The sequence below is a fragment of the Ictalurus punctatus genome, chromosome 24, assembly GCF_001660625.3.
Source record: "Ictalurus punctatus breed USDA103 chromosome 24, Coco_2.0, whole genome shotgun sequence".
NCBI classification, from domain to species: domain Eukaryota; kingdom Metazoa; phylum Chordata; class Actinopteri; order Siluriformes; family Ictaluridae; genus Ictalurus; species Ictalurus punctatus.
This window is the reverse complement of record NC_030439.2, coordinates 13,593,500-13,617,313: the sequence shown is the minus strand read 5'-3', so window position 1 is coordinate 13,617,313 and position 23,814 is coordinate 13,593,500. Positions and strand designations below refer to the sequence as shown.

Genomic DNA, 23,814 nt, shown 5'->3' with positions numbered 1-23,814 from the left:
TACTTTCATCATTTTTATTACACTTCTTTCATTTTTTACAAAATGATGGCATGTCCCACACCATGGTGTTTCCAAGAATCTCTTTTTTGGGCAGCTGTATTAATTTGCATTGTGCAATTCTCCGTTCAGTCCATTGGTCCTCTCCGATAGAGCCCAGCTTAAGCAAGTGGATGTGCAGAGGAAATCAGCATTCAGTATAAAAAACAACACAGAGAAGAAGGGCAGAGATTTTTTCATTTTTTCTTTCTTTCTCTCTTTTTTTAATTTATCTTGAGTCTATTCATTTGAAACAGACTGGGCCAATGTCCAGACCAAATTCTTGATCAGCGCCACCAATGTCCAAAGGTGCAATGTCGAGGATGGGCAGGCGAGATGGTTTATTTGTTCTGTATTCAATGACCGTCTTGCTCCACTGGCCAGTGTGTTTCTGTAGGGAAAATCACAAAGGTGAAACAAACATTAGTTAGAAGTAATGAAAGTCACAGTTAAAATTTGATCTCATATAATTAACTCATCTCAGGTTTGGAAGTATGCTTTTGCATTTAACTGAATAATGAACTTATGTAAGAGCTGGTGGAAATCTAAACCACAAAATCATGCTATTTAAAGTATTCTGTAGTCATGAGACATCGCACATACATGGAGATTGTATTTGTCCTGATAAAACACAGAGATTCACAGATATTGAGCACTAAACTTACAGTGCAGCCATCCTCCAGAACACTGTAGGTGAAGCGGCTGTTGCCCTCTGCGCGCAGTTCCACATCATTGGAGCCCTGCAGCAGGACAGCCTTCTTCAGGTTGCCGTTCTCACCATCCATGTAGGCAATGCTGTTCTTGCAGTGGTAGGTGATGTTCTGGACAGCTTGATTGGCCAGCAGACGCATGAATGCCAGCTGTGTAGCCATGGACTGTGGGCTCAGGGTCTCATCATTATAGCCAAACTGAGGAGAGAAAAGGAAGAACAAATGTAACCAAAATGAGCAGAAATCTGTTCAAGCAATAGACAAAATCTATGAACTAGAAAAAAAACTTATGAACTACAGCTGTATATAAAACTGACCTCGGTGCCACCATTGATGGTCTCGCCAAACCAGATATGCTTCTTCTCCTGGGTACTTCTGTGCCAGTTCTTGCGTGCAATGCTCTCAGGGTGAGCATAGATACAGGTGTGACCTGTGGTGAAGTCGCAGAAGGCCTTGATGGCATCCATGGTGCAGCCCTGGTTGGGATCGATCCAGTAGAAACCTGCAAAATAAAACAGACACACATCATAAGCTTAGTTGGAGGCCAGTACCAGGTGCAGTTATCATATTTATAGGATTCAAAGGAGTTACATATCAGCAGATTAAGAACTCACCGCTGGTCCAGTCAGGGTGGCTGAGCCTGATGTCACGGCAGGTGCGGGCAGGGTTCTTCTTGGAGCCCTCAGGTGAGAGCAGGTTGTCGATCTGAGTGTTTAGGGACTTGATGGTAGCATCCACCTCATAGTCCTTAGCCCTGAGAGCAGCCTGGTCAGCTCTGTACTCATCATAGCCACCAGAAATATCATATCCACCACCAGCGGCACCAGCGGGTCCAGGGAGACCAGGAGATCCGGGAGGTCCCTGCAGATCAAGTTAGTACTTTCTTCAGGCTATATGCTTGCAATGGTTCATTAGATTCCTTACTGACCCTTCATCCTTATCTTTCTGGGACACAAATGACTACTTACAACTGGTCCAACTTGTCCAGGGGGACCACGATGTCCAGCAAGTCCAACAGGACCAGCAGTGCCAGGTCTACCATCCTTACCAGCTGGGCCACTGGGACCAGCAGGGCCCTATTAAGGTAGATTACAAAAAATGTTACCAACAGTACTCCAAGGTCCATGGCTAAACAATGACTTGGTAACAGAAGGTAGGTTACTTACTCTGGGACCAGAAGGTCCAGCAGGTCCAGCTGCCCCACTGTCACCACTAGGTCCCTGTAAGGTAAAACAGTTATTATAGGCCAGCCAGTTAAAAATTAAAATCGGTCATCCTAATTTCAGACCACATGTAGAATTTTATGCTGAGCCTGGCATTCTGTTTCTATTTAGAAAACTACAACCCCTAATACTAGGTTGGGGTCACTCACGTTGGGTCCAGGCATTCCCTGAAGACCAGGATGTCCACGCAGTCCCTTCATGCCTCTGTCTCCCTTGTCTCCAGCCACACCCTTCTCACCACGGGGTCCAGAGGGGCCCTGTTGACCACATAAAGAAAAGTGATATTTATCATTGATTACAGCATCATTAATAAACAACTAACACATCTGTGACTCTTTCAAAGTCAAGTTACTTACAGGGGCACCTCTTGCACCAGCAGGGCCAGCTGGACCAACAGATCCAGAGGGTCCCTAAAGAAAAGGATGGACAAAATGGGAATGTAATTTTTATCTATCATAAAAGCAAGTCATAATGTCAATAATAGCTCTGAGGTTGCAACCATACCACCAAGGGAACTCAAATAGTGTTTGTTGACAATTCTGCAATACGCCAAAACTTGTTGACGTATGTGCTTCAGGCTTGGACACTTACGGCCTCACCACGGTTTCCAGGTCTGCCAGCAGGACCAGATGATCCCACGGGTCCAGAAGCACCAGCAATTCCAACAGGGCCAGGAGATCCAGGTTCTCCACGGTCACCCTGTCAGTTTGAAAAAGTCCAGTTAAATATAAGCCACTGTTACTAATCCAGGACACAAAAATCAGGATAAACATATATAATTAATCACATCCTGTGTTTCTTACTACTGTTTAACTTTTACCTTAACACCAGCAACACCACCACGGCCAGGGGGTCCATCATTACCAGGGTTACCCTATAGAGGAGTATAAAGTAAAGATCAATATGTAATTGTGCAATGAAATATAATAAATAGGATCTTGGTTATTCCAACCACTGTCCCATTAGAACATCCTCAAATGATGAGATACGATTTTTGGTGTGGTTTATAAGATATAGAGGGGATTCTGAGGGTGGGTGTACCGTTTTTCTAAGGTTGGAATAGCATTTTTACAGATAATTGGTCCAAGGGGTATGATTTCTGTGTATGAAATTTGCATTAATTGAAGGCCTACAGACTACATCAAGCACATAAGGCCATAAGTGACAAAATGCATAATACTATATTAAATGCACCATGCCTGTTACTGTGGTGGAGGATATATCAGCTTTTTTTTTTTTTTTTTTTTTTTTCATGGCTCGTAAACAAATACTCAAAAAGCTCATTTAATAGATTCAGCAAGATGTGTGCTTTAAGTGCAAGCTTCTGTTGGATGATTGTAGCATTAAATGATCTATGGTCACAAAGTAGATATAATTCATTTAAGTAAACATGACAATTTAAAGTGTGTCTTTCAGTGTTCCACTGAACATTATCGTAATATATGTATTATCTTATAAATAGCGTAGTGAGACAAATGAACTCAAGTATAATGCTTACTAAGGGAAGTGAAATGTGTAAAAAAAAAATCAAAATAATATGTGAATAAATGAATAAAAGAATATAAACACAGATGTGAATTATATTTATAATGTTCTGTTTAAATGCTGTTACAGTGCCTTTGGTAAAGCAGGTAATACGTAATCATTTGGTGAAACGTTTTGGGTATTTTACTAAGGAATATTTTAAATTAACTTTCTGATTAATGAGGCTTTGTAAATGATATAAATTTGTTCTAGATTAGCAGAAACATCCTTCCGCAAATTTATCACATTCTCCCAGGCACAAAAACATTTAATTGCATTGCCTTCACCCTGTATTTTGCATCTGTACGTAGAATTGTCTCAAAAAATCAAACATGTTTTTTTTAGGGTATTATCAAGTTTGCACATTTTTTAACACACAGTTTGGGAATCATTGCTATGGAACATTACCCAAACCTGTTACCCAAATCTGTTTCTGGCACTGTAAGTAAAATGGCACAATATAGCTTACCTCACGTCCGGCCTCTCCCTGAGGACCAGTCATACCAGGCAGACCGATGTTACCAGCTGGACCACGAGGACCAGGGGCACCAGCAGGGCCGACTCTACCAGGCTCACCCTGAGTAACACATCAGATTACCAAATTAGCCAAGGGAGGTACAAGTGACCTATTCCAGAAATCAGCAACTGTGCCTATGATGTTACCCAAAAGCTATATCAAGCCAAGATGATCACAGTTCAGAATGTATTTACAAGAGGATGAGGTCACTTACGACAGCACCAACACCACCAGGAGTACCACGTTCACCTCTGGAACCAGGAAGACCAGTGACTCCCTGAGGTCCAATCAGACCGCTAGGTCCAGAAATACCTTGAGGTCCCTGCAGTCATAACAGCAGTGGATTCTGCTTTAATAGTCCATCTTAATTCGTGTATATACTTATATTAAAATTGAGCTGGCATAACTTAAGGTGCATTTGGAATGTTAGGGAAAATACCTTAGCACCAGACTCTCCAGGGGATCCCTTCTCACCAGATGGGCCAGGAGGTCCAACCATGCCATTCTCTCCCTGAGGTCCAGCTGGTCCAACATCACCACGAACACCACGAGGACCATCCTTTCCAGCGGAACCAGCGGGACCAGGAGGTCCAGCAATACCCTGTAGATTAAGAAGATGCAGGCCTTCTCTTTAGTCTAGTCCATCTTGATCATACCAGTGAACACTTTTAATCCAGCATGTTAGCACTACATGCAGTATAGGAAACTGCATGGAGTTTCAGTGGTTATTTTTTTTATGTGTTCAGGTATTAGAAAACTCACAGAAGGACCGGGAGGACCAACTCTTCCAGCAGCACCAGGGAAACCAGTCAAACCCTGGGACAGAGGCAAAGGTAAAACATTACACATGAACAATAATTTGAAAAACAAAAACCATAATGTGGCATTGTAATACTACTAAAGGAGCTTACAGTGGGACCGTTGTCACCACGAGCACCAGGGGGGCCAGCAGGTCCGGAGGGACCCTGATGAAACACAACATAATAAAATAAGCTATAGAGGAAATGTGCCCATATTGCTGAACATTTATCATGTTCAAATGATAACTATAGAAAACAGCATGCCTTATGTTACTGTCAAATGTTAGCCGTATATCTTATGCTCTTTCATGGCTTAGGGCTAGGCTACAGCCTAGCGTCTGATTCCTACCAAATAAAATGCACTTCAGAATCTACATATAAACGGTTTTGCCAACAGGAGGGTATAAGTGACATCTGACAAAAACTACATTCAAAACTTTATGAAGTTACACTCTGGGACCTTATTCAGTAGATATTGCATTCATTTAAGTTTAATTTGTAATATCTAGCTGTTTTTTTCCCCCAAAGTGTCACTTACACCTCTCTGGTTTCAAGACCGTGTTATGCACATTTCACATTTTAACCTGTGTTTGTATTGTTGTATTATTTTAAACTTACAGCAGGTCCGGGGTTACCAACAGGACCTGCAGGGCCAGAAGGTCCAACATCACCCTTTCCACCAGCGGGACCTCTCTCACCTTTAGCTCCAGCCTGGCCATCAGCACCCTGCAAAAGCCATGGAAATCCTGTCAATCTTGATCTTGTTAAAAAATAGAAGTGCTCCATGTCAGGACAAGCATTGACATGCATATATACTTACAGGAGGACCAGCAAATCCAGGAGGTCCAGCAGGGCCAGCCTCACCACGCTCTCCCTATTAACAGAGAATTACATAAATTCCAATTCTTCATGGAAGTGATGAGCATTTTGCATTTGGATATAAAGGAGTAGTGCTTACAGGGACACCACGTGCACCAGCAGGGCCAGCAGGACCAGCAGATCCACCCTCACCCTGGAAGAGAACAGTGAAGTTATTAGAACATTATTTAGCAGGAAGGAATGATTCACACAACAGAATTTCTTGAACCAAATTTTTGTAGAGACAAATGTAGATATAGTGTCCAAGGAACTCATTTGCTATCAAAACAATTTGATTGATTAATTGAATCTCTTAGATCTGAGGTACAACTACAAAGTCATATCATAAATGTCTAGTTCTCTAAGTCAATGTTTTACAATTTGTATACCTATTTTTGTGGGTAAATGTTGAGTAACTCTTCTATTTGATTAAAAACATTATAGAGTTGAATCATATAATGTCATTACACTGACAATCATGGTAAATATGTGGTCCTTCTATGGAACATTATTGCAGGTCCTGCTGTTAGAGAAACACTTCCTGAAACTTCAGCAATGCATATTATTATCCAACATGCCATCACTGACACGCCATCAATATTGAGGTACCGTTTTTCTTTGTGTGTTTTTACAATAAAAAAGTGACTGATTGACTATTATTAACATGTCAAATATGGTTTTGTTTTTGCCAGAATGCCTTCACTGTATTTCTAACTTTCAACTAATTTAACTTTCAGCTACTCAACTATGGTTAATTAAGACTCAAAATTCAATGCAAGAACATTGTCTTTTGGCGATAAATACATAAAAAAAAAAAAAAAGCAACCTAAAGATCATTTAGGGTGTCTTTTACAGGCCATTTTCTTTAACTGTATGTTAAGAATATATCATCAATGTGTATGGCTGTTTTCTGAGTACAAGAGATATTTCCACTGATTAATATTGTATATATTTTTTTATTTTGAGGAAGAAAAAATAATATTATACCATGGTCTGTCCGAATACTCGATTCAGATTGGCTGAAAAGTGTGTGTTGGGTGGTTCTTTGCCTCCATGTCATGCATTAAAATCGTGTAACACACACCTAGCTGTGGATTATCCCTCACACAATCAAACTAGTATATACTTAATAGTATAAAAAATATTACGTTCTCTTCACTTTGGTTCTAGTTCTCTTGTGTTCTAGTTATTTTGTCCTCCCTCTAGTATTTCTGTAGACAACATGGCTGATCCATTGGCTGAGTGATGCCTTTCCAGCAGAGGGCAACAGTACTTAATCATACATTATAGTGGCCATGGTGACAATTTACTGACTTTTCTGTGGAAGTTAGATAATTTAGATGAAATAAAATTCTCAAAGGAATTCCACTGTCACATGAAAAATTGCAAAAATATTTTTGTCTTCAACCGTGAAGCAGAAAATATTCTTTACCTTATCACCAGGAGTACCAGAGGGTCCAGGAGGTCCAGTGGGTCCAGGAGCACCCTGGTGAGAAAAAAAAGCAAGATATTTTACTTAGGCATACATATTATGAGATAATCACACATATGTGTTAAGTATTGTGATATTTCTTTAATGGAGACTGAGCTGGAACTTACACGTGCACCATCTCTTCCAGCATTGCCTTCTAGACCTCTGTATCCAGCCTCACCCTATTTGTGAAACAAAGAGAGTCAGATACAGCACTACCAAACAACATTGCTGTCTTCACCATGAGAAGTTCTCAGTATACCTGTTGACTGAGAACCTGGAGCTAAAACAGTAGTTCTTGCTCTAAAGATGCACAGTGTTGGGTGAAGAGATGGATCTCTCCAGAACTGACCTTCTCACCCTTAGCTCCAGGAGTACCACCAGCACCACGCTCACCGGGCATGCCAACAGGTCCCTGGGGACCTGCAGCACCTGCAAGACCAGCAGCACCAGGTTCACCCTATGGGAAAAAGATTGCAGTGGGTGAAAATTCTTTGTTGCTGTAGGGATACAATACAATCTCAGTACACTTTAACACTCATTCTGATAGTTAAATGCTCATGTACATATATCACATGTCTAATGAAAATACATTTGCTGCCTAAATTACTATGAAGAGTTTTGCTAATTAATCAGTCACATAGATAACCACCAATTGATTACCTTGCCTCCATCAGGGCCAGGAGGACCAGAAGGTCCACGAGGACCGATGGGTCCCTGGGCACCAGCGGAACCAGCAGGTCCGGGATTACCACGCTCTCCCTACATGGACACACAGAAGAGGTAGAAGATGTGAGAAAATGGTCAGAAACTGATCTTTTATCTGGTTATTTATCTTGGATTATTATTATGCATATGTTCAATGCAAGAATAAGTACAATACCTTGCCACCAGCAACTCCAGCAGCACCCTGGTCTCCAGGAATACCCTATAAAAAAATTAAACACAATTGAAACTGAATTAACTGCTATTATACATGATTCATGCCCAAAATAGATGAACTGTGGACTAGATTAACTGTGAAACATGGATACTGTACTGCAAAATGTCTAGACACTTTATTTGCTGTGAGGTATATGAGCATGCTTAAATAAAGGTTTGTAATTTTTGTGGGGTAGAATTATATGCCATTTTAGTTCATCATTGCCATTTTATGAGGATCTTACTCTGTCTCCAGGTTTGCCAGTCTCACCAACAGGTCCAGCAGGTCCAGGAAGACCCTGTGAAATTAAAAGAAGGAGATCAGTGACTCAGACAGACAGCTGGAATAATACTTGTATGTCTACAATTAAGTATAAATTCTCTGTGCCAACTCTATCCATATGACATAATATCAAGGATATGGTCACAATTCACTGAAATCACATAACTAATAATGTGGAACCATTAACATTGTAGAGCATACTCTAGCATAGTAAATCACACACTATATTTTACTGCTGCATTGTAAACTGTCTAAGAGTTTGCTTTCAGTCAGGCCGAAGTGAATAAATAAGAGTGAGATACAAACCTGGAAACCAGGAGCACCAGCAGGTCCTGCCTCTCCCTTCTCACCAGAACCACCCTGCAAACCAAAGAAAAATTGACATTACCATCACAGTTCTCACTCTGATGTTAGGTTAGTAGATTTCCTGGTTTTATTAAGTCTACTTACAGCAGCTCCAACGGCACCAGCGGGTCCATTGTTACCATCAGGACCAGGGGGGCCCTAAAATGACAATACATGACTCAGAGTCCAGACCATTGTATTACTGTATAAAAATAGATCAATACTGATGCTTAAAAGAGTGACATAAAATTATACGATGCTTACTCTCAGACCGGTAGCACCAGCAGGTCCCTTCTCTCCGGGTTTGCCAGGCTCACCCTAGAGACAGATACAGATATATTATGATGAAATCTGTCAGATTTTGGCTGCTGCTTCTTTGTAATATTGTAACATATTTTAATTTCAACGTACAGATGGTCCTTTTGGGCCAGGGAATCCAATGTTACCAGGCTGGCCTCTGGGTCCAGTTGGGCCAGGAGGTCCACTGCGGCCATCTTGACCAGGAGGACCCTGGAGATGGAGATCCACATTAGCAGTGATTAAAAGAGCACATTTGATTTAGACTTCAGCAGTTCTCTATAGAATTGACTTGTATCAATATAGTACTGATATTTATGATGTTTTATTGGAGGACACTTACAGCAGGTCCCTCCTTTCCTTGGGGTCCAGCAGTTCCAGGGCTACCAGGGAGACCCTAGAACCAGAGAGCAAACTAATATGTAGCAATTTCTCTTGTCTAATTCACCACCATATAATCTGTATTATGACTGTCAGCATTTGCCATATACTATGCAATATACCTATCTATGGGTATCCTTAATGGGTATATGTATGTAAGTTTATTATGCATTTAATACATTTTAAAGGCTTTTTTAACTGGCTACTCCCAGTGTATTCGTCGTGCTGATATAACAAACTCACAAGTAAGGAAAATCAGACTCAGTATCCTGCTTTATTGATGTACAATATAACTACGTTAGAGTATACAAGGACTCTGACTCAGGTGATGAGCTCTCATTGTTCTCATATTCATTACACATTATAATAACATAACAAAGTCGAGGACATAGACAACACTAGTAATATAAAGCTATGAACATATATAGATACTATATATTGAAAATTCTAACCATTGCACTGTAATTGTAATCAAAACATTCATCATTTTTTTGAGGCAATTACGCATTCAATTCTATTTTCATGTGTGTTTTGCAAAAAATAAAATCTGTTGACGTCACATGATAGAAGTAAGTTTAAATATTCTGTGAGCTTCTGAGTTGAAAAAGCCTTTGCAGAAGCCTTTGATTTTCTCCACAGTGAAAGTGCAACTATTGTAGTCCCATGTTATTCAAATGTTTTTAAAACAAATCAAGTCACATAAGAAAAAAAAATCTAAATCAAACTGACGTTATGAATAGCCTAAAGGCCATTTAAATTCAAATTCAAGACAATATAATACTATAATACTCCTGCAGACACCCTGAGAATCAAAATATCTTTCTAAGTAATAGTCTATAGGTAAAGGTATAATACTTACTCTTGCTCCAACCAGACCGGCCTCACCAGCACGGCCAGCATCACCAGGAGGTCCACGTGCACCAGGAGCACCAGCAGAACCCCTTGTACCAGGCATGCCCTGGGAGCAAGAAGTTTAGAGGTCAGTATTACAACATAACTTATCTGAAATTATCTTGTTATTCTTCTCTTTCATATACTACAACAGCCTTCGTTACAAATATGTCTAACCATATATGTAGTGGTGCAAAACTATTTTAGCATGTTTTCCAAATTGCAATAAATCCTATAATTTTACTGAATAATGTTCTCAAACTACACACAGGCATTCATTATGTATGTATAATGTTAGCACAATTTACTAACCATTGGTCCTCCTCTACCAGCCAGACCAGGGAGACCACGAGTTCCAGCAGCTCCCTATGCAGAAAAAGTATAGACATCATTGAAACACTGACAACTGTAAATCACAGAAACTAGCAAATACATGTGAAATTAGTGCACATATAGGATTCATGTATTTGGCTAAAAAACAAAACAAAAAAAACATTACTCACTCTGGCTCCACGCAGACCAACAGGTCCAGCTGATCCCTGCTCACCAGTTGGTCCTCTCTTGCCCTCATCACCAGCAGCACCAGTGAGACCTTGAGGGCCAGGGCTACCCTGCACACAACAAGCACAGCGAGATTAGGAAAGCACAACAACTCAGGAAACACCTGTACTATAACACATACTTAGGAACAAAAATACATGAAATAAATATACTTACAGGCTCACCCTTGACACCAGAATCTCCCTTCCCTCCGGAAGGTCCAGGGTCACCCTAAAGGGCAAAAGCAATGAAAAGATCCTTCAGAACTATCCAGCAGAATGTAGATAATATACATAGCATGGTTTTGTTATTTTTGATCTGGTTAGGTGGAACTCACAGTAAGGCCTCTGGGGCCAGAAGCTCCAGCAGGTCCCTGGGGGCCAGGGCCTCCCCTTGGGCCAGGGAAACCAGGGGTACCAGCAACTCCAGGAGTGCCCTGCAAGATCAATCAGAGAATTTAAAAATGATAAATGAACTGCATATTAAAATAAATGCTACAAACGTTCCAATTCAACATCCAGTTCAAGCAGAACTGAATTATACGCTATGTAAATGCGCACTTAAGAAAAGGTTCTTTGGAGGATAAAAGTGGCTGCAATATTCGAAAATTCTGTTGTAGAGTTCTACACAGACCTTTTATCAGTTCCCCCAGAGTGACAAACCAAAAGAACCATTAGGGCGCAAGCTTAAACCTATTTTTAGTTTGTAGCTGCATAATACTAGAAATAAATATAAGATGGATACAGCACACTTGATTATCATTGTCTTTATTGTCTTTGTTATTGCTTTCATATGGGTATTATAAGAGCACAAAATAGCCACTGTTATGCTACTAATGAATGTGACAGTCCTGATCTAGCCTGATCCATATACTGCATGTATCTGTTGTGTCATGTTTCCCAAACCAATCATCTGGGTGTCTCAGATGGTCTACAATTTTACTCTCTCCAATCTCCCAACATATTTTAACAAAGCAGAACACTGAAAACATGGTACAGGTGTTGGGATTGAGGAAAAAGGTATAATATGGACCTGCGGGAATCTTAGAGACCTGTTTTGGGAAACACTGCTATAGCGTTAACCCATGACTTTGTACTGCGTTCTTTGACTCACTAAAAGGCTTAAAATACAAAAATACATTTCCCTTGAAGAATACAAGCCTGTTAGGGTGTGTCTAATGTGTTATTCAAATAAACTTGCCCTATCTTGCCTTGTGCTGTAGCATTTCACATCCAATTAGACTATTATTGTCATTCTTTCACTCAAATAAAGTCTAACTAAATACTTACAGCAGCTCCCTTAGCACCATTTATACCGTTAGCACCAGGGTTACCCTAGAGAAGGGAAAAAAAGGAGGTCAGGACATTACTGTGATTTCAACACATTGCTTAAAGTCAACTAGTAAGCATACTTACAGCAGGACCAACTGGGCCAGCAACACCATTTGGTCCAGGCTCTCCTCTCTGTCCTTGAGGTCCAGATGGGCCAGAGGAACCAGCAGGTCCAATTTCTCCCTGTCAAATAATGATGAAATCAGAGAAAGAGCTTACAATAATGCAGCTACAGCATGTGGAAAACTTCAGATCAGAACTCATTTAAGTAAAGGTATATGATACACACATACAAGTAGCGCAATGAAGATGGAAACATATTCATTTGCACTTTTTAATTTACAATATTTCTCATATTGAAACAAAAGAAAGGCACGTACTTTAGGTCCAGGGGCGCCAGGGAAACCTGGAGGGCCAGCAGCTCCAAGTGGACCCTGACAAGGAGGATCACAGACAAAATAGTGTTAGACTGTACCTTTGAACTGTAGTAGGACACGGGAGGGGTCGAAGGTCAAATACTCACAGCAGGGCCAGAAGGACCAGTGTTACCATCAGCACCACGGGCACCAGCCGGACCAGCAGGACCAGCACGACCTCTCTCACCAGGCAGACCACGTGCACCCTATGCAAACAAACATGTGTGTATTATGAGGACAATTTCAACTTCAAACTTTATTGTGAATTATAAAAGTTTATAAGCATTCCTTTAAAAAATATGATGTCATAACCTACTCTTTGTCCAGGGGTTCCATTTGAGCCATGAGCACCGTTCTCACCCTAAAAGACATAAAATAGCAAAAGTGGGTTAATACTATAAGCATTAAAGGTCATCTGTGAAGAAAGATGGGTACAATTGATAGCTTTTGAGGTGTAAAGCATTATGTTCAATATGGATTAATCTTTTAATTTGCAGGACCTGTCAGTGGGCCCAGACTTGCATTCCAGACTCTTGCTACAAGTCTTTCTTTTCAGTTTCACTGAAATCACTGTAGGTAATGTGCTTTAAGATAAATAACTAGATAACAAACTGGAGGTTTGTTGCTTATACAGTGACACTAGCATTGTAGTTTTGTTGTTCTGAACTGAATCCTTTTTTTTCCATGATGGCTGATGGATCAATTCATCTCTAACTTTACCTTAGCTCCAGCTTCACCAGCCTCTCCTTTTCGTCCATCAAGACCATTGTAGCCCTATGTTAGAGAGAAAAGAATTAATCACTATATATATACACACACACACACACACACACACACGTAGTATAATATATCTTGCCTGCAAATGATGACCAAGTACCTCATTAGTTTTCCTGAATTAGATAAATACATGATGTATACAATAAAGAATTTGAAATGTCCTTATTCCTTCGCATGTTACTCACTCTGTGTCCCTTCATGCCTGGAAGTCCAGGAGTTCCTGGGAAACCACGAGCACCCTGTAAAGATAAAAGAATAGGACATTAGTGTTTTTAAACCCATTTTGCAGCGTTATCAGTTTTATCTCTTTAGACATAATGTAACAGGTCTATTTCAAAGACTGCAAAAGACTCTGAAGCTTGTGTATTCTGACTTAAGAACACAGAAGCTAGATACTAATTTTGTGTCATGCTTTGTCATCCTGATGATGTAGTCATGTCTGAATGGGAAATAAAGATGTATTTTTTAGGACTGATATGAATGAAAAGTTCAGTTGAAGCTAGTTTACCAGGTCATTTATCCTACAAGTCCTGCAAGTGCACTTGACACATGCAAATTAAATGTGCAGTGTACTGAGGTTGGTCTTACCTGGGCTCCAGGTGTACCTCTGTCTCCAGGCTGTCCAGGTCTGCCATTGTTACCCTGTATAAAAGTTGCAGACAATGCTGTCAGATGTGCACATCAGTAAAATCAGTAATAGTTTTTCAAAAAATCTTTTTTTCCCCCTTCACTTACATCGTCACCAGACTTGCCAGGAGGTCCAGGGGGTCCACGAGGTCCAACTGGTCCCTAACATAAGATAAAAGCATTACATTTTTAAAGGTCAAGTCTGTTTTGTAACTGTCTGTGTTATTAAACTGAGTATAAACCAGTTTCCTTACAGCCTGTCCAGGCTCCCCAGGCTCGCCAGCATGTCCTTGGGGTCCCTGAGCTCCCTGTGTTTTAAAACAAATATTTTTTAAACATCAGAAATGTTGCAATGTATCTAGAATTAAAAATCGCTGAATTTATGGAAAAAAGGGTACTTACAGGGGCACCAGGTGGTCCACTAGGGCCTCGAGGTCCCATCAAACCCTTTACAGAAGAATACAAATGAGTCTTGCATGAGTATTCATTGTATTTTCGACATTCATTCATGTATTGTCTGTATGAGCTATGGTTAATTGTTTTGTGTTTTTCCAAGTTGAACTTCAGGCGCTCACCATAGGTCCAGGGCCAGGGTCAGGTCCTTTAGAGCCATCATACTGAGCAGCAAAGTTCTGTTCAAAAGTACAGCAAGTTAGAATTTTGTTCCCTGACATATATAGATTTGAAAATGATAATACTAATATGAAGAATAATAGTTAATGCATGCTGCATTATTGGATGTCACATAAAACATAGTACAAAGCATAACTGATGGCATAAACACAAACACGAAGTGATTAAAGTTCAAAGGTCATTGGGTCATAGGGTTAAGAGGTAACCACCCTTTGCAGAAATAACAGGTCAATTGGACACTAGGATCAAAACACTCTTAATATCAGTATAGATCAAACCTCCATTCATTACAAAAGAAACAGGTGAACATGCCAAACATTGAAATGTGTAAACTTACTCCACTAAGACCAGGGGGGCCAGGGGGGCCGGGAAGCCCAGGAATTCCAGGTTTGCCAGGTTTGCCATCAGGTCCTTTAGGACCCTGGTAGAGAAAACTGATATTAGATTCTGAATGTAGAAAATAATGATCTAACCTGGAACTCAGTGCTTACTCTGACCAGGACATGCTCTGAGCTTCTTAATAATGTAGAACTAGTGACATAATACTGTCTATGAGTGACATAGTTCTGTTGTTTGAAAGGTTCTCTTATTGCAGTAGCAGAGAAGGATTGATCAATGAGTTCTTAATGTATCGCTAAAGGACTCATACAAATTATAATAACTATAAACTAATGATGGTTATCATGTTGCATTATAATTTAAGGAAAGACTGATTTGTTATGCCTCAGTCATTTCCTGGGTTTGGTTTCTACAGGGTCACCCAGTCACCATTTTTCTCATTGTTTCCTTTTAGTAATAAAAACTATCACACATCTTGAGGAATCATAGTTTCTGACTTACCCTGTCACCTCTAGGTCCTTTATCTCCCCTTGGGCCCTGTTCATTAAAAAAAAAGACAATCACCAACTGGAACACATCCTTTTAGTTAGAAGGTTTGTAATCATGCCTTCATTCTCTCGCATAAGCAGAAGTCAGTTGGCTTTCACTGAATATGGCATTCATTGTGTACTAGCTTTAAGGGTATTTGTGAGGATGTGTGAACTGAGTTCAGAAATTTGATATCGAGCACAATCATATTTTGCCAGTTATAGAATCATGAACTCAGTTCACACATGCCACAAACTACATACATCACAATGACCATAACAGTTCATGCTCACCTTCAGATAAGCCTAGACAGAAAGAAAGATAAATAAATGCAAGATTTATTTATTCCATCTTTTCAAGTTTCTTATTTTATTTGATGTGTGTATGGCTGCATTATCTCATCTCACTAACACATGCATATTAGTCCTCACTAAGCTCTCAGTAAAGCATGCATATTCCTGCTTCACATGCTCTCATGTTGGTTAGAATAAAACAACACTGGATTAGCCATGTGATTAGTCATCAGAGATTGTGCATCATGTGGTATATATTGAGCAAAGATGCTTAAAGGAGTGTAAAGGCCTTATTTGGATTAAACATAGCTTAATATTTTTTTCCTCTAATAAGCATCAACTACTCCTTTATACATCTACTGAGAGTAAAGTCAAATAAGTAGAAACTGGTGTTATATATTTTAAAGATGTGCAAACATATTAAGTGGTATTCCAGTGAACAATCTGCCTTAATCTCAAATACAAAATATAATCAATATTGGATGATTATAAGCAATATAAAACTGAAGGCCCTGTTGTGTAGCAGTATTTTGTTTAGGAATTTTTAGGCCATGTTGATTCTGTTTAAAGGCCTCCCCTTCCCATAGCCATCTAAAAGGGGTTCATTGTACACAAGCTGCCTGGCCAGGAGAAGTGAGTGGTTTCTGATTTCACTGACATTTACCTTAGCCAATAGGACTTTCGTCCTCTCATTGACAGGAAAGAGGAAAAAACTAGCACTGCCGAAATCTCTCGATAACACAGAGTACTGTGGCATATCTGAGACTAGCATGGATCTGTTCACCGAATATCCTTCGTTATGGAAACAGAAAAAGGGTAAGAATTTCTATTGCACTACAAAAGAATGATTGCATGAAAGTGTACTGACCGCTTTGATGATACAGGGCAGGAGAAGAGACATGGAGAGAGGGAGAGGAAGGGAGAAATGATCAGTTAGAAAAATTCAGCTATTGACTCAAATACGCTTTAATATTCTTATTGGCGGCCAAAAACAACTTTTGGCATTAATTGTCCAATGCCAAATATATGAAAATTTGTCAACATATACAGACAATCAGTTTCCACTGTATTTGTCCACTGTATTTGTGTAATTGCTACTTAAACCTGTAAAATAACTTCAAGCTTACGTCAAGCTTTGATCTACTTTATGTAGTGAGGACTGAATTGAGGACTGTTGCATAGGCCTTAATGTTATATTGGTCACTTGGGAAATATACTGTTTTGTAGTAGGAACAAAATGAAGAACTTTCTTGCCTAGCAGGTGTGAAGTGTAGATCTTACAAAAATTCTTTTGAATTTGTAGGAAAAAAACAACAACTGTGCCAATAATAATAATAATAATAATAATAATAATAATAATAATAATAATAATAATAATATAAAAGGAGAATACTACAATCTAGGATTGTTTATTCTAGCAACATGCCAGTCTTATTATAGATACTTCTAAATCAACCACCACCACCACAATTATTATTATTATTATTATTATTATTATTATTATTATTATTATTATTATTTGTAGTAGCAGCAGTATTATTATTAGTATTATTAATGGGACTATTACTGTACACAACACAAAACTACCTAAAAAAACCCCCCTAAAAAATCCATTCCAATTAAAAATAGGATAGACAGAAATAAATTCAGAAGCTCCTGTAGGCTACATCACAAGTGCTGTTGGTCTGTTTATGTCTTCCATATAAACTATGTACAGTTATTTGGGTCATTCAGTCAGCCTGATTGATGAGTGGCCTTGTGGGCGGAGTTAACGCACCCCGCAACCCTGCTCCGTCCCTCCCCGCATACCGTCCTACTGCCTACTAGAGGTGGCGCACTGTAATAGCAGTATATGTGCTTCAGGGCGGCGCCGTTATGTAACTGTATCTCCACTAGATGGCACCTCGGGGCATGTTTCAGTTCTCTGGCGCAAGTAAAAAAAAAAATTAAGCCACAAATTACAGTTAGAATAAAGGAGGGCATGTATACATGTTATAACGAAGTCTACTATTTCATCAAAACATGTTAATTAAAAGGACATCAAATAAATTTGCAATATGGCTTTAAGCTTGTTATTACCGTTAGAAAAACGAGAAATAATGATTTGTCCATTTCATATTAATTAACATTTGCTTGTTACTATTCTGCTATTTTAGTTACTATTTTGATTTTTATTTGAACTAAACTGCGTCTTAATCGCCAAGCAAACTAAGGAAAATAAGCCTGAATTCTTGATGCCAAAACATGCTATTACATAATTGGTCCAGCAGAGGGCGCGTGCGTGTTCCCAATACTTATGATAAGCGCTCATATACAGGAGCCTGGAAAAAAGACCCTTCCAACGCCCAAACTAAAGTCTGTAAAATAAATCTAACTGCATTGCCTTAAATCAGTTCTGTTTAATGCACTGTTACTCAGCTATGTATTGCAGTGAAGTGACTTCTCTTCATTTGCAAATTCAAAAGATGAAAATATCCACGGTAAAATCACGAAGCATCCCTTAAACGCACGAGAATCCTTTATTTTCTTTATTTCTTTCTCTCTCTTTTTTGATAGCCAATGTGGGTAGCTGTCCTTCAGGTCAACTCCGAGTACAGTGGCCACAGGCAGCCCAACAAATCCTCAGTCATCAAAGGAATAAATGAGGCTTAAGGGTCCTTGGGTAGACACAGCAGAAAAAGAAACAAAGAAAGAAAAAAAAAAACAGAAGAAGCACATTTGAAACTTACATTGGCATGACGCAAGGTACGATGTCACTGCAAGCAGCAACAGAATCCGGGTATCCACAAAGCTGAGCATGTCTAGTCCGACATGCAGACTCCTTGTGCCGCGGTGCCTGGTTTTTTTTACACTTCTTCAAGCAGGCATACAGCCGCGATGAAAAGTTAATCTCCAAACTTAGCGGGAACCTGCTGCCGTGATGCTGGAATAACAAAGTCCTATCAGCCCTATTTATACGGCAGGAGGTTCCTATGACTGCGCGTCGAAGAGCCACAGCTGGACCAATAGGATGTGAGCAACTCTAGAGAGGTCCTGAATTGAGAACGGCCCGCGCTGGTCACGTGACAGCCCCTGGTCCCTGCCCACTCCCCGCAAACTTTGGCAACTTTCTTACCGTGATGACGAGTGCAACGTTTTAATTAGATCCATTCTTTTGAGGACGTGGACACAGACGAGATCCGAAACCCGTGTGCGTTTTTTTTTTGGTCCCAGACTTCTTGTTGGGGGTCTAGTCGTATTTGAGACGTCACTTTGCAGGGGTTTGTAGACTAGTGCTGCTAGTCTTGTGGTCAGGACAGGTCAGGTTGATCGGTGGCACACGGAAGATGCGCGCTTTTACGCAGCGCTTTGGAGAGAATGCGGGAGTTATGAGGCGCGCGCGGATCAGGTGCTGTGGAGCAGGCGGAGGATGCGGTGCAGAGCGGAGACGCTTGTGCGGAGTCTTTTCGGTCATTTTTGTTGAGGTCGAGTACGTTTGCGCTCTATAGGTTAACTTTTTGTACTTTTATAGTCACACAATTAAACGTGTTTCCTGTGTCCTCTGTCTCTCAAACCTTCACAGATTCATGTCAACTTTTCCCCCCCCCAATATCTCCTCAGGGTAATTGATGGGGAACCCCCAGTTCACTTAAGCAAACAAACAAACAAACCTTCCACTTCCTAATACATTTGTGCCAAGTGAAAGCTTTGATTTTTCCCTGGATCAGGTGTTTCTGAGACGATTAAAAAAATTCAATTCTCCAGGCGGTCACCAAGCACTGGATTGGGAATGTTACTTAGCCTATAGATTAAGGTCATGCATCCTTGCTTTAAAGACTAAAGGCCTGTGAGAGAGATCCAGTTTCAGCTCTGAGTCTCAGCACACAGCTCCAAGCAGGCCACAGGATCAGACATGTCCACAGCCAAGCTCCACCACTTACTCTCTGTACAAGCTGCAGGAACTCATGATTATCATCTGCTCATCTTTCCATTGCATCTACAATGTCATTGAGTAATCAGTGATATTATTATTCAAATCCAAAATAGCAGGTTTAGAAATCTATGTATTCAAAAGTCTGCTTTATTTCTTTCTCACCAGAGAATGCCATAGATGAACTATATTTACAAACCCTACATTCTCTGTCCATTGTTTGTACAGACTATTAAAGCTTCGTCTTGCCAGACTCATAATAAATACCCCCTTAAAACAGTATTTTATACCATTATTCTCATTTTCAGGTTAGATGAAGTTACGTGAGCGAGTGTTATATACACTGCTTGTTTTGCATACCATTCATGGTTCACTGGCTTGTTTCAGGAGACATACGTTTAGTTCTCACTATTCTCTATTTAGGGAAAAAGTATCCCCCTGCAGTTATTATGCAGTAATAATATGGCCATGTCTACAATTGAGCTGCTTTAATGAACTACAGTGTACTGTAAGAGCCCTCCAGCTGTTTCATTGGTTAATTGTATGGGAAGGATCATGGACTAAGCATTTCTAACCACCTTACTAACCCAGCATGTGCAGGAGAACACACACGCACGCGCACACACACACACACACACACACACACACACACACACACACACACACACACACACAGAGCAACTTTCCAACTAGTAGCTAGCAGTTGGCTTTTGCTGTGCATAATTTTGTCTTTACAGTTGCAAATAAACATTGTCATGTATATATTTTCATGTTTTATTTGTATATTTCTTTTTAATTTCCCAGTATCCTCAAATTGTCAAATCTTTATGATTTGTCACCTGACTAGCACTAAAGTATTAAAGTAGCAATATACCACTGATCGTTTTTGTTATATATGGTTATATCTATTTTAGCCTATAGGGAGTAGATTTATAGGCTTAATTAAGTGAACCCAATGAGAAACAAGCTTTATCAAAATGGCGTCTGTCGCTACTCTTTTTTCACAGGATTTTTCAGAGCTGCGCCAGTAAAATATTAGTCACTTCTGGACTATCCAGACAACTGCGCTGAAGTCAAAGCACGGAAAGCATTGAAGGGGTGGAGCATGTAAGAGGAAATGTGTTTCAAAGATGGCCAAGGAGCTGAGTTGTGCAGCATGTTCTACAAAAATCTGCACTCAGGAGGAACTGCATCAGTATAACATCAATATAACGCTGGTGTCAGACATAAACCACTTTCACATATTTGCCTTTAGTAATTAGGCTACTTCACCACCACAGTGAGGTGAATGTAAAGATCTTTTATGCACTAAATTATATTATGATAAGTTTAGCACTTGTCTTTTTCCAATGAACAATATTAAATATGAATTCTCACTTATTCACTCATTCACTACTCACTCACTTATATATACTCACTTAAAGTTTATTTAAGCCTTCAAGAGGTACCTATCCAAAGTATAATTAAAATACCAATTTAAGTAAGGCAGGACTCAAAATACCATTTTAAGAACTTGATTCCAAAGCAAAGATGCAGCAAAACACCAATTTAAGGGATGAATGCCTTGAAAAATGGTATGTTGGAATGCCAGTGTTAGACTTTGCATTTAGTTAGAATGACTAAAAAAAATCATACTTAAACATTTAGGAATAGTTTGTTATAACTGCTATTAAGTGTTTGGGTTGGTATTATAGATTAAATGTAATGTAATGTAATTTGTTCTTGAGTAGCACAGCTGTCCTAACAGTGGAACTCATGTTCATACTGGGATACACTGGGGCTGGGACACACAATGTCCATGCTCTCATTGGGTGGGTCAGTCTGTCCGATAATAGTGATGATGATAGCCATTTAAATGTATCTATTAAATAACACTTATACAGCAGCACCACTGAATGCTCCATTCCGGATATTTAGATGATGCTGATTTATTTTCTATAACAGCAGCCCTGCCTCACACTTCTGGGGTTGGGGGGGGGGGGGTGGTTGGGGGCAAATCCCATCTCTGTAATGTGAGCGGAGTATGCATGTTCTCCCTCTGCTTGGGGGGTTTCCTTCGGGTTACTCTGGTTTCCTCCCCAGTCCAAAGACTTACGTTGTAGGCTGATTGGCATTTCTAAATTGTCCGTAGTTTGTGAATGTCTGTGTGATTGTGCTCTGAGATGAGTTGGCTCACTGTTCAGGGTTGTCCCCACCTTGTACCCCGAATTCCCTGGGATTCCTTGGGAGTTGTATGCCGGATGCTCAATTAAACAGATTATTTAAGTGTGTAACTGTTGATATGGTGACGTTTTACGTAAGGAGATATTTAAATAACATCTTCTGGAATGAGTCTTCAGTGTCAGTGCTTTGTAACAGTCAACTTCAAAAAATCAACTTCAGGGTGGTAATGGTGCTTCTGCTTCTACTTTTAGATCAATACACTAAAGGATACCTCCACCTTATTAGAGAGAAGAGAAAGTTGTATCTATAGATAATTTGATTAGTTCCTTAATGCACCCCCATACTATCAGAGACGCAGGCTTTTTAACTGAGCCTAGAAAGCCGGATGGTCCCTCTCCTCTTTAGTCCTCTTTAGTTTAAAGGATGTGCCATCCATCATTTCCAAAAATAATTTAAAATTTCCATTCGTCTAACCACAGAACAGTTTTCCACTTTGCCTCAGTCCATTTTAAATGAACTTTGGCACAGATTGGTGAACCCATCTTTACTTCTGAAAGACTCTGCCTCTCTAATATACTCTTTTTTTAATACCCAATCATGTTACTGACCTGTTTCCAATTAACCTCCAGCTGTTTTTTTAAGTAACACTTTTCCAGCCTTTTGTTGACTTTTTTGAGGTGTGTTGCAGCCATCAAATTCAAACTTACCTTATTTTTTTCTTAAAATGGTACATTTCCTCAGGTTAAACATTTGATATGTTTTCTATGTTCTATTGTGAATAACATCTGGGTTTATGAGATTTGCAAATTGTTGCATTCTGTTTTTATTTACATTTTACACAGTGTCCCAACTTTTTTGGAATTGGGGTTGTAATTTGAGGTCAAAGTTGAGTTGCCAATAGGAGTAGCAAGGCTTATTTGGGGTGGAACAGCTGCCAGTCAGACCTAGTCATGGCCATGTGTATAGTTATATGTAGATAAAAGGCAAATGTGAAAACTTCTGGGAAAAAATGTCTACAAACTGAAGCACTATTTTTAAAGCAACAAAAAGAGAAACTTCAAAAGTTCTCTGCAAAAAACTTTCTCAGTGTCACAGTTTTAATACTGCTCCCTCTTCAACTGCGTACCAGCATTTTTCATGCATTTTGCATTGCTTTCTTTTTTTCTCTATGGTCTTCAGTGTGTGAATGTTTTTTCCAGTGCTGCGTGTTGCTGTGTTCCAGATGTGCTTGACTCTGCTTACTTGATGGGGAACAACCTCATGCTGTACCCGGGTAAAGAGTCTCTGATTTCTCCACACTCACAGGCAGAAAGTAAGAAGGACATGTAGATGGTGTCAGGGTTTATGTACATTACACCTGCCAACCAGCTCCTACACAATCATTGCTGGTATCTCATACAAGTGTTAGTTTCACAACAAGCTTCACATGCACATGTTACTGCAAGACAAATGCAATCTTTGAAAAACGGTTTCCTCAACAGTTCTTTCTAATGAGGTTCTACTTGGAACTTGGAACTTAAATGGTTCCCTCAAAGGAAAAAAAACAAAGAATAAATTTTTTGAAGAGTGCATTACAATATATATATATATATATATATATATATATATATATATATATATATATATATATATATATATATATATATATATATATTAAACATTTGAATAATTACACAAGAAACAAATTAGACTTTTATTTATATAAAGGTCAGTATAGTTGATTATACACAGTAATAAAATTAAAAGTCTTGTTTAAATTTCCCTAATATTTGTCAAATATCTGTTACATGTTTTAGAAGGCATGTACAGTAGCTTAATAAAACTAAGCACTTTATCCAGGTTAGGGTCAGGATGAACATGGGTCTACCACTCTATTACATGGCACATTCACACACACATTCACACATAGGGGCAATTTACTACAGTATAACAGTACTGATAAGTCTTTGGGAGGTGGAAGGAAACTGGAGAACTCAGAAGAAGCCCACATGAAAACAGGA

General features: G+C 39.5%; 1 protein-coding gene across 1 annotated transcript; it reads right to left on the bottom strand.

Annotated features, from left to right (window-relative positions):
- On the bottom strand, positions 1-18,675 carry col1a2 (collagen, type I, alpha 2). The gene is made up of 50 exons (XM_047150713.2): positions 18,471-18,675; positions 16,610-16,611; positions 15,422-15,457; positions 14,919-15,002; positions 14,524-14,580; positions 14,351-14,395; positions 14,203-14,256; positions 14,057-14,110; positions 13,910-13,963; positions 13,507-13,560; positions 13,265-13,318; positions 12,861-12,905; positions 12,652-12,750; positions 12,509-12,562; positions 12,213-12,311; positions 12,087-12,131; positions 11,135-11,233; positions 10,975-11,028; positions 10,761-10,868; positions 10,570-10,623; positions 10,226-10,324; positions 9,329-9,382; positions 9,100-9,198; positions 8,953-9,006; positions 8,794-8,847; positions 8,650-8,703; positions 8,306-8,359; positions 8,023-8,067; positions 7,803-7,901; positions 7,492-7,599; positions 7,268-7,321; positions 7,101-7,154; positions 5,769-5,822; positions 5,631-5,684; positions 5,429-5,536; positions 4,922-4,975; positions 4,773-4,826; positions 4,450-4,611; positions 4,225-4,332; positions 3,963-4,070; positions 2,790-2,843; positions 2,561-2,668; positions 2,326-2,379; positions 2,119-2,226; positions 1,913-1,966; positions 1,715-1,822; positions 1,361-1,607; positions 1,064-1,248; positions 702-944; positions 1-427 (listed from the first exon to the last, which is right to left on the bottom strand). Exons 1-50 carry the CDS (start codon positions 18,538-18,540, stop codon positions 281-283), a joined length of 4,059 nt encoding a protein of 1,352 aa, XP_047006669.2. The 5' UTR covers positions 18,541-18,675; the 3' UTR covers positions 1-280.
- Positions 18,676-23,814: the final 5,139 nt, after the last annotated feature.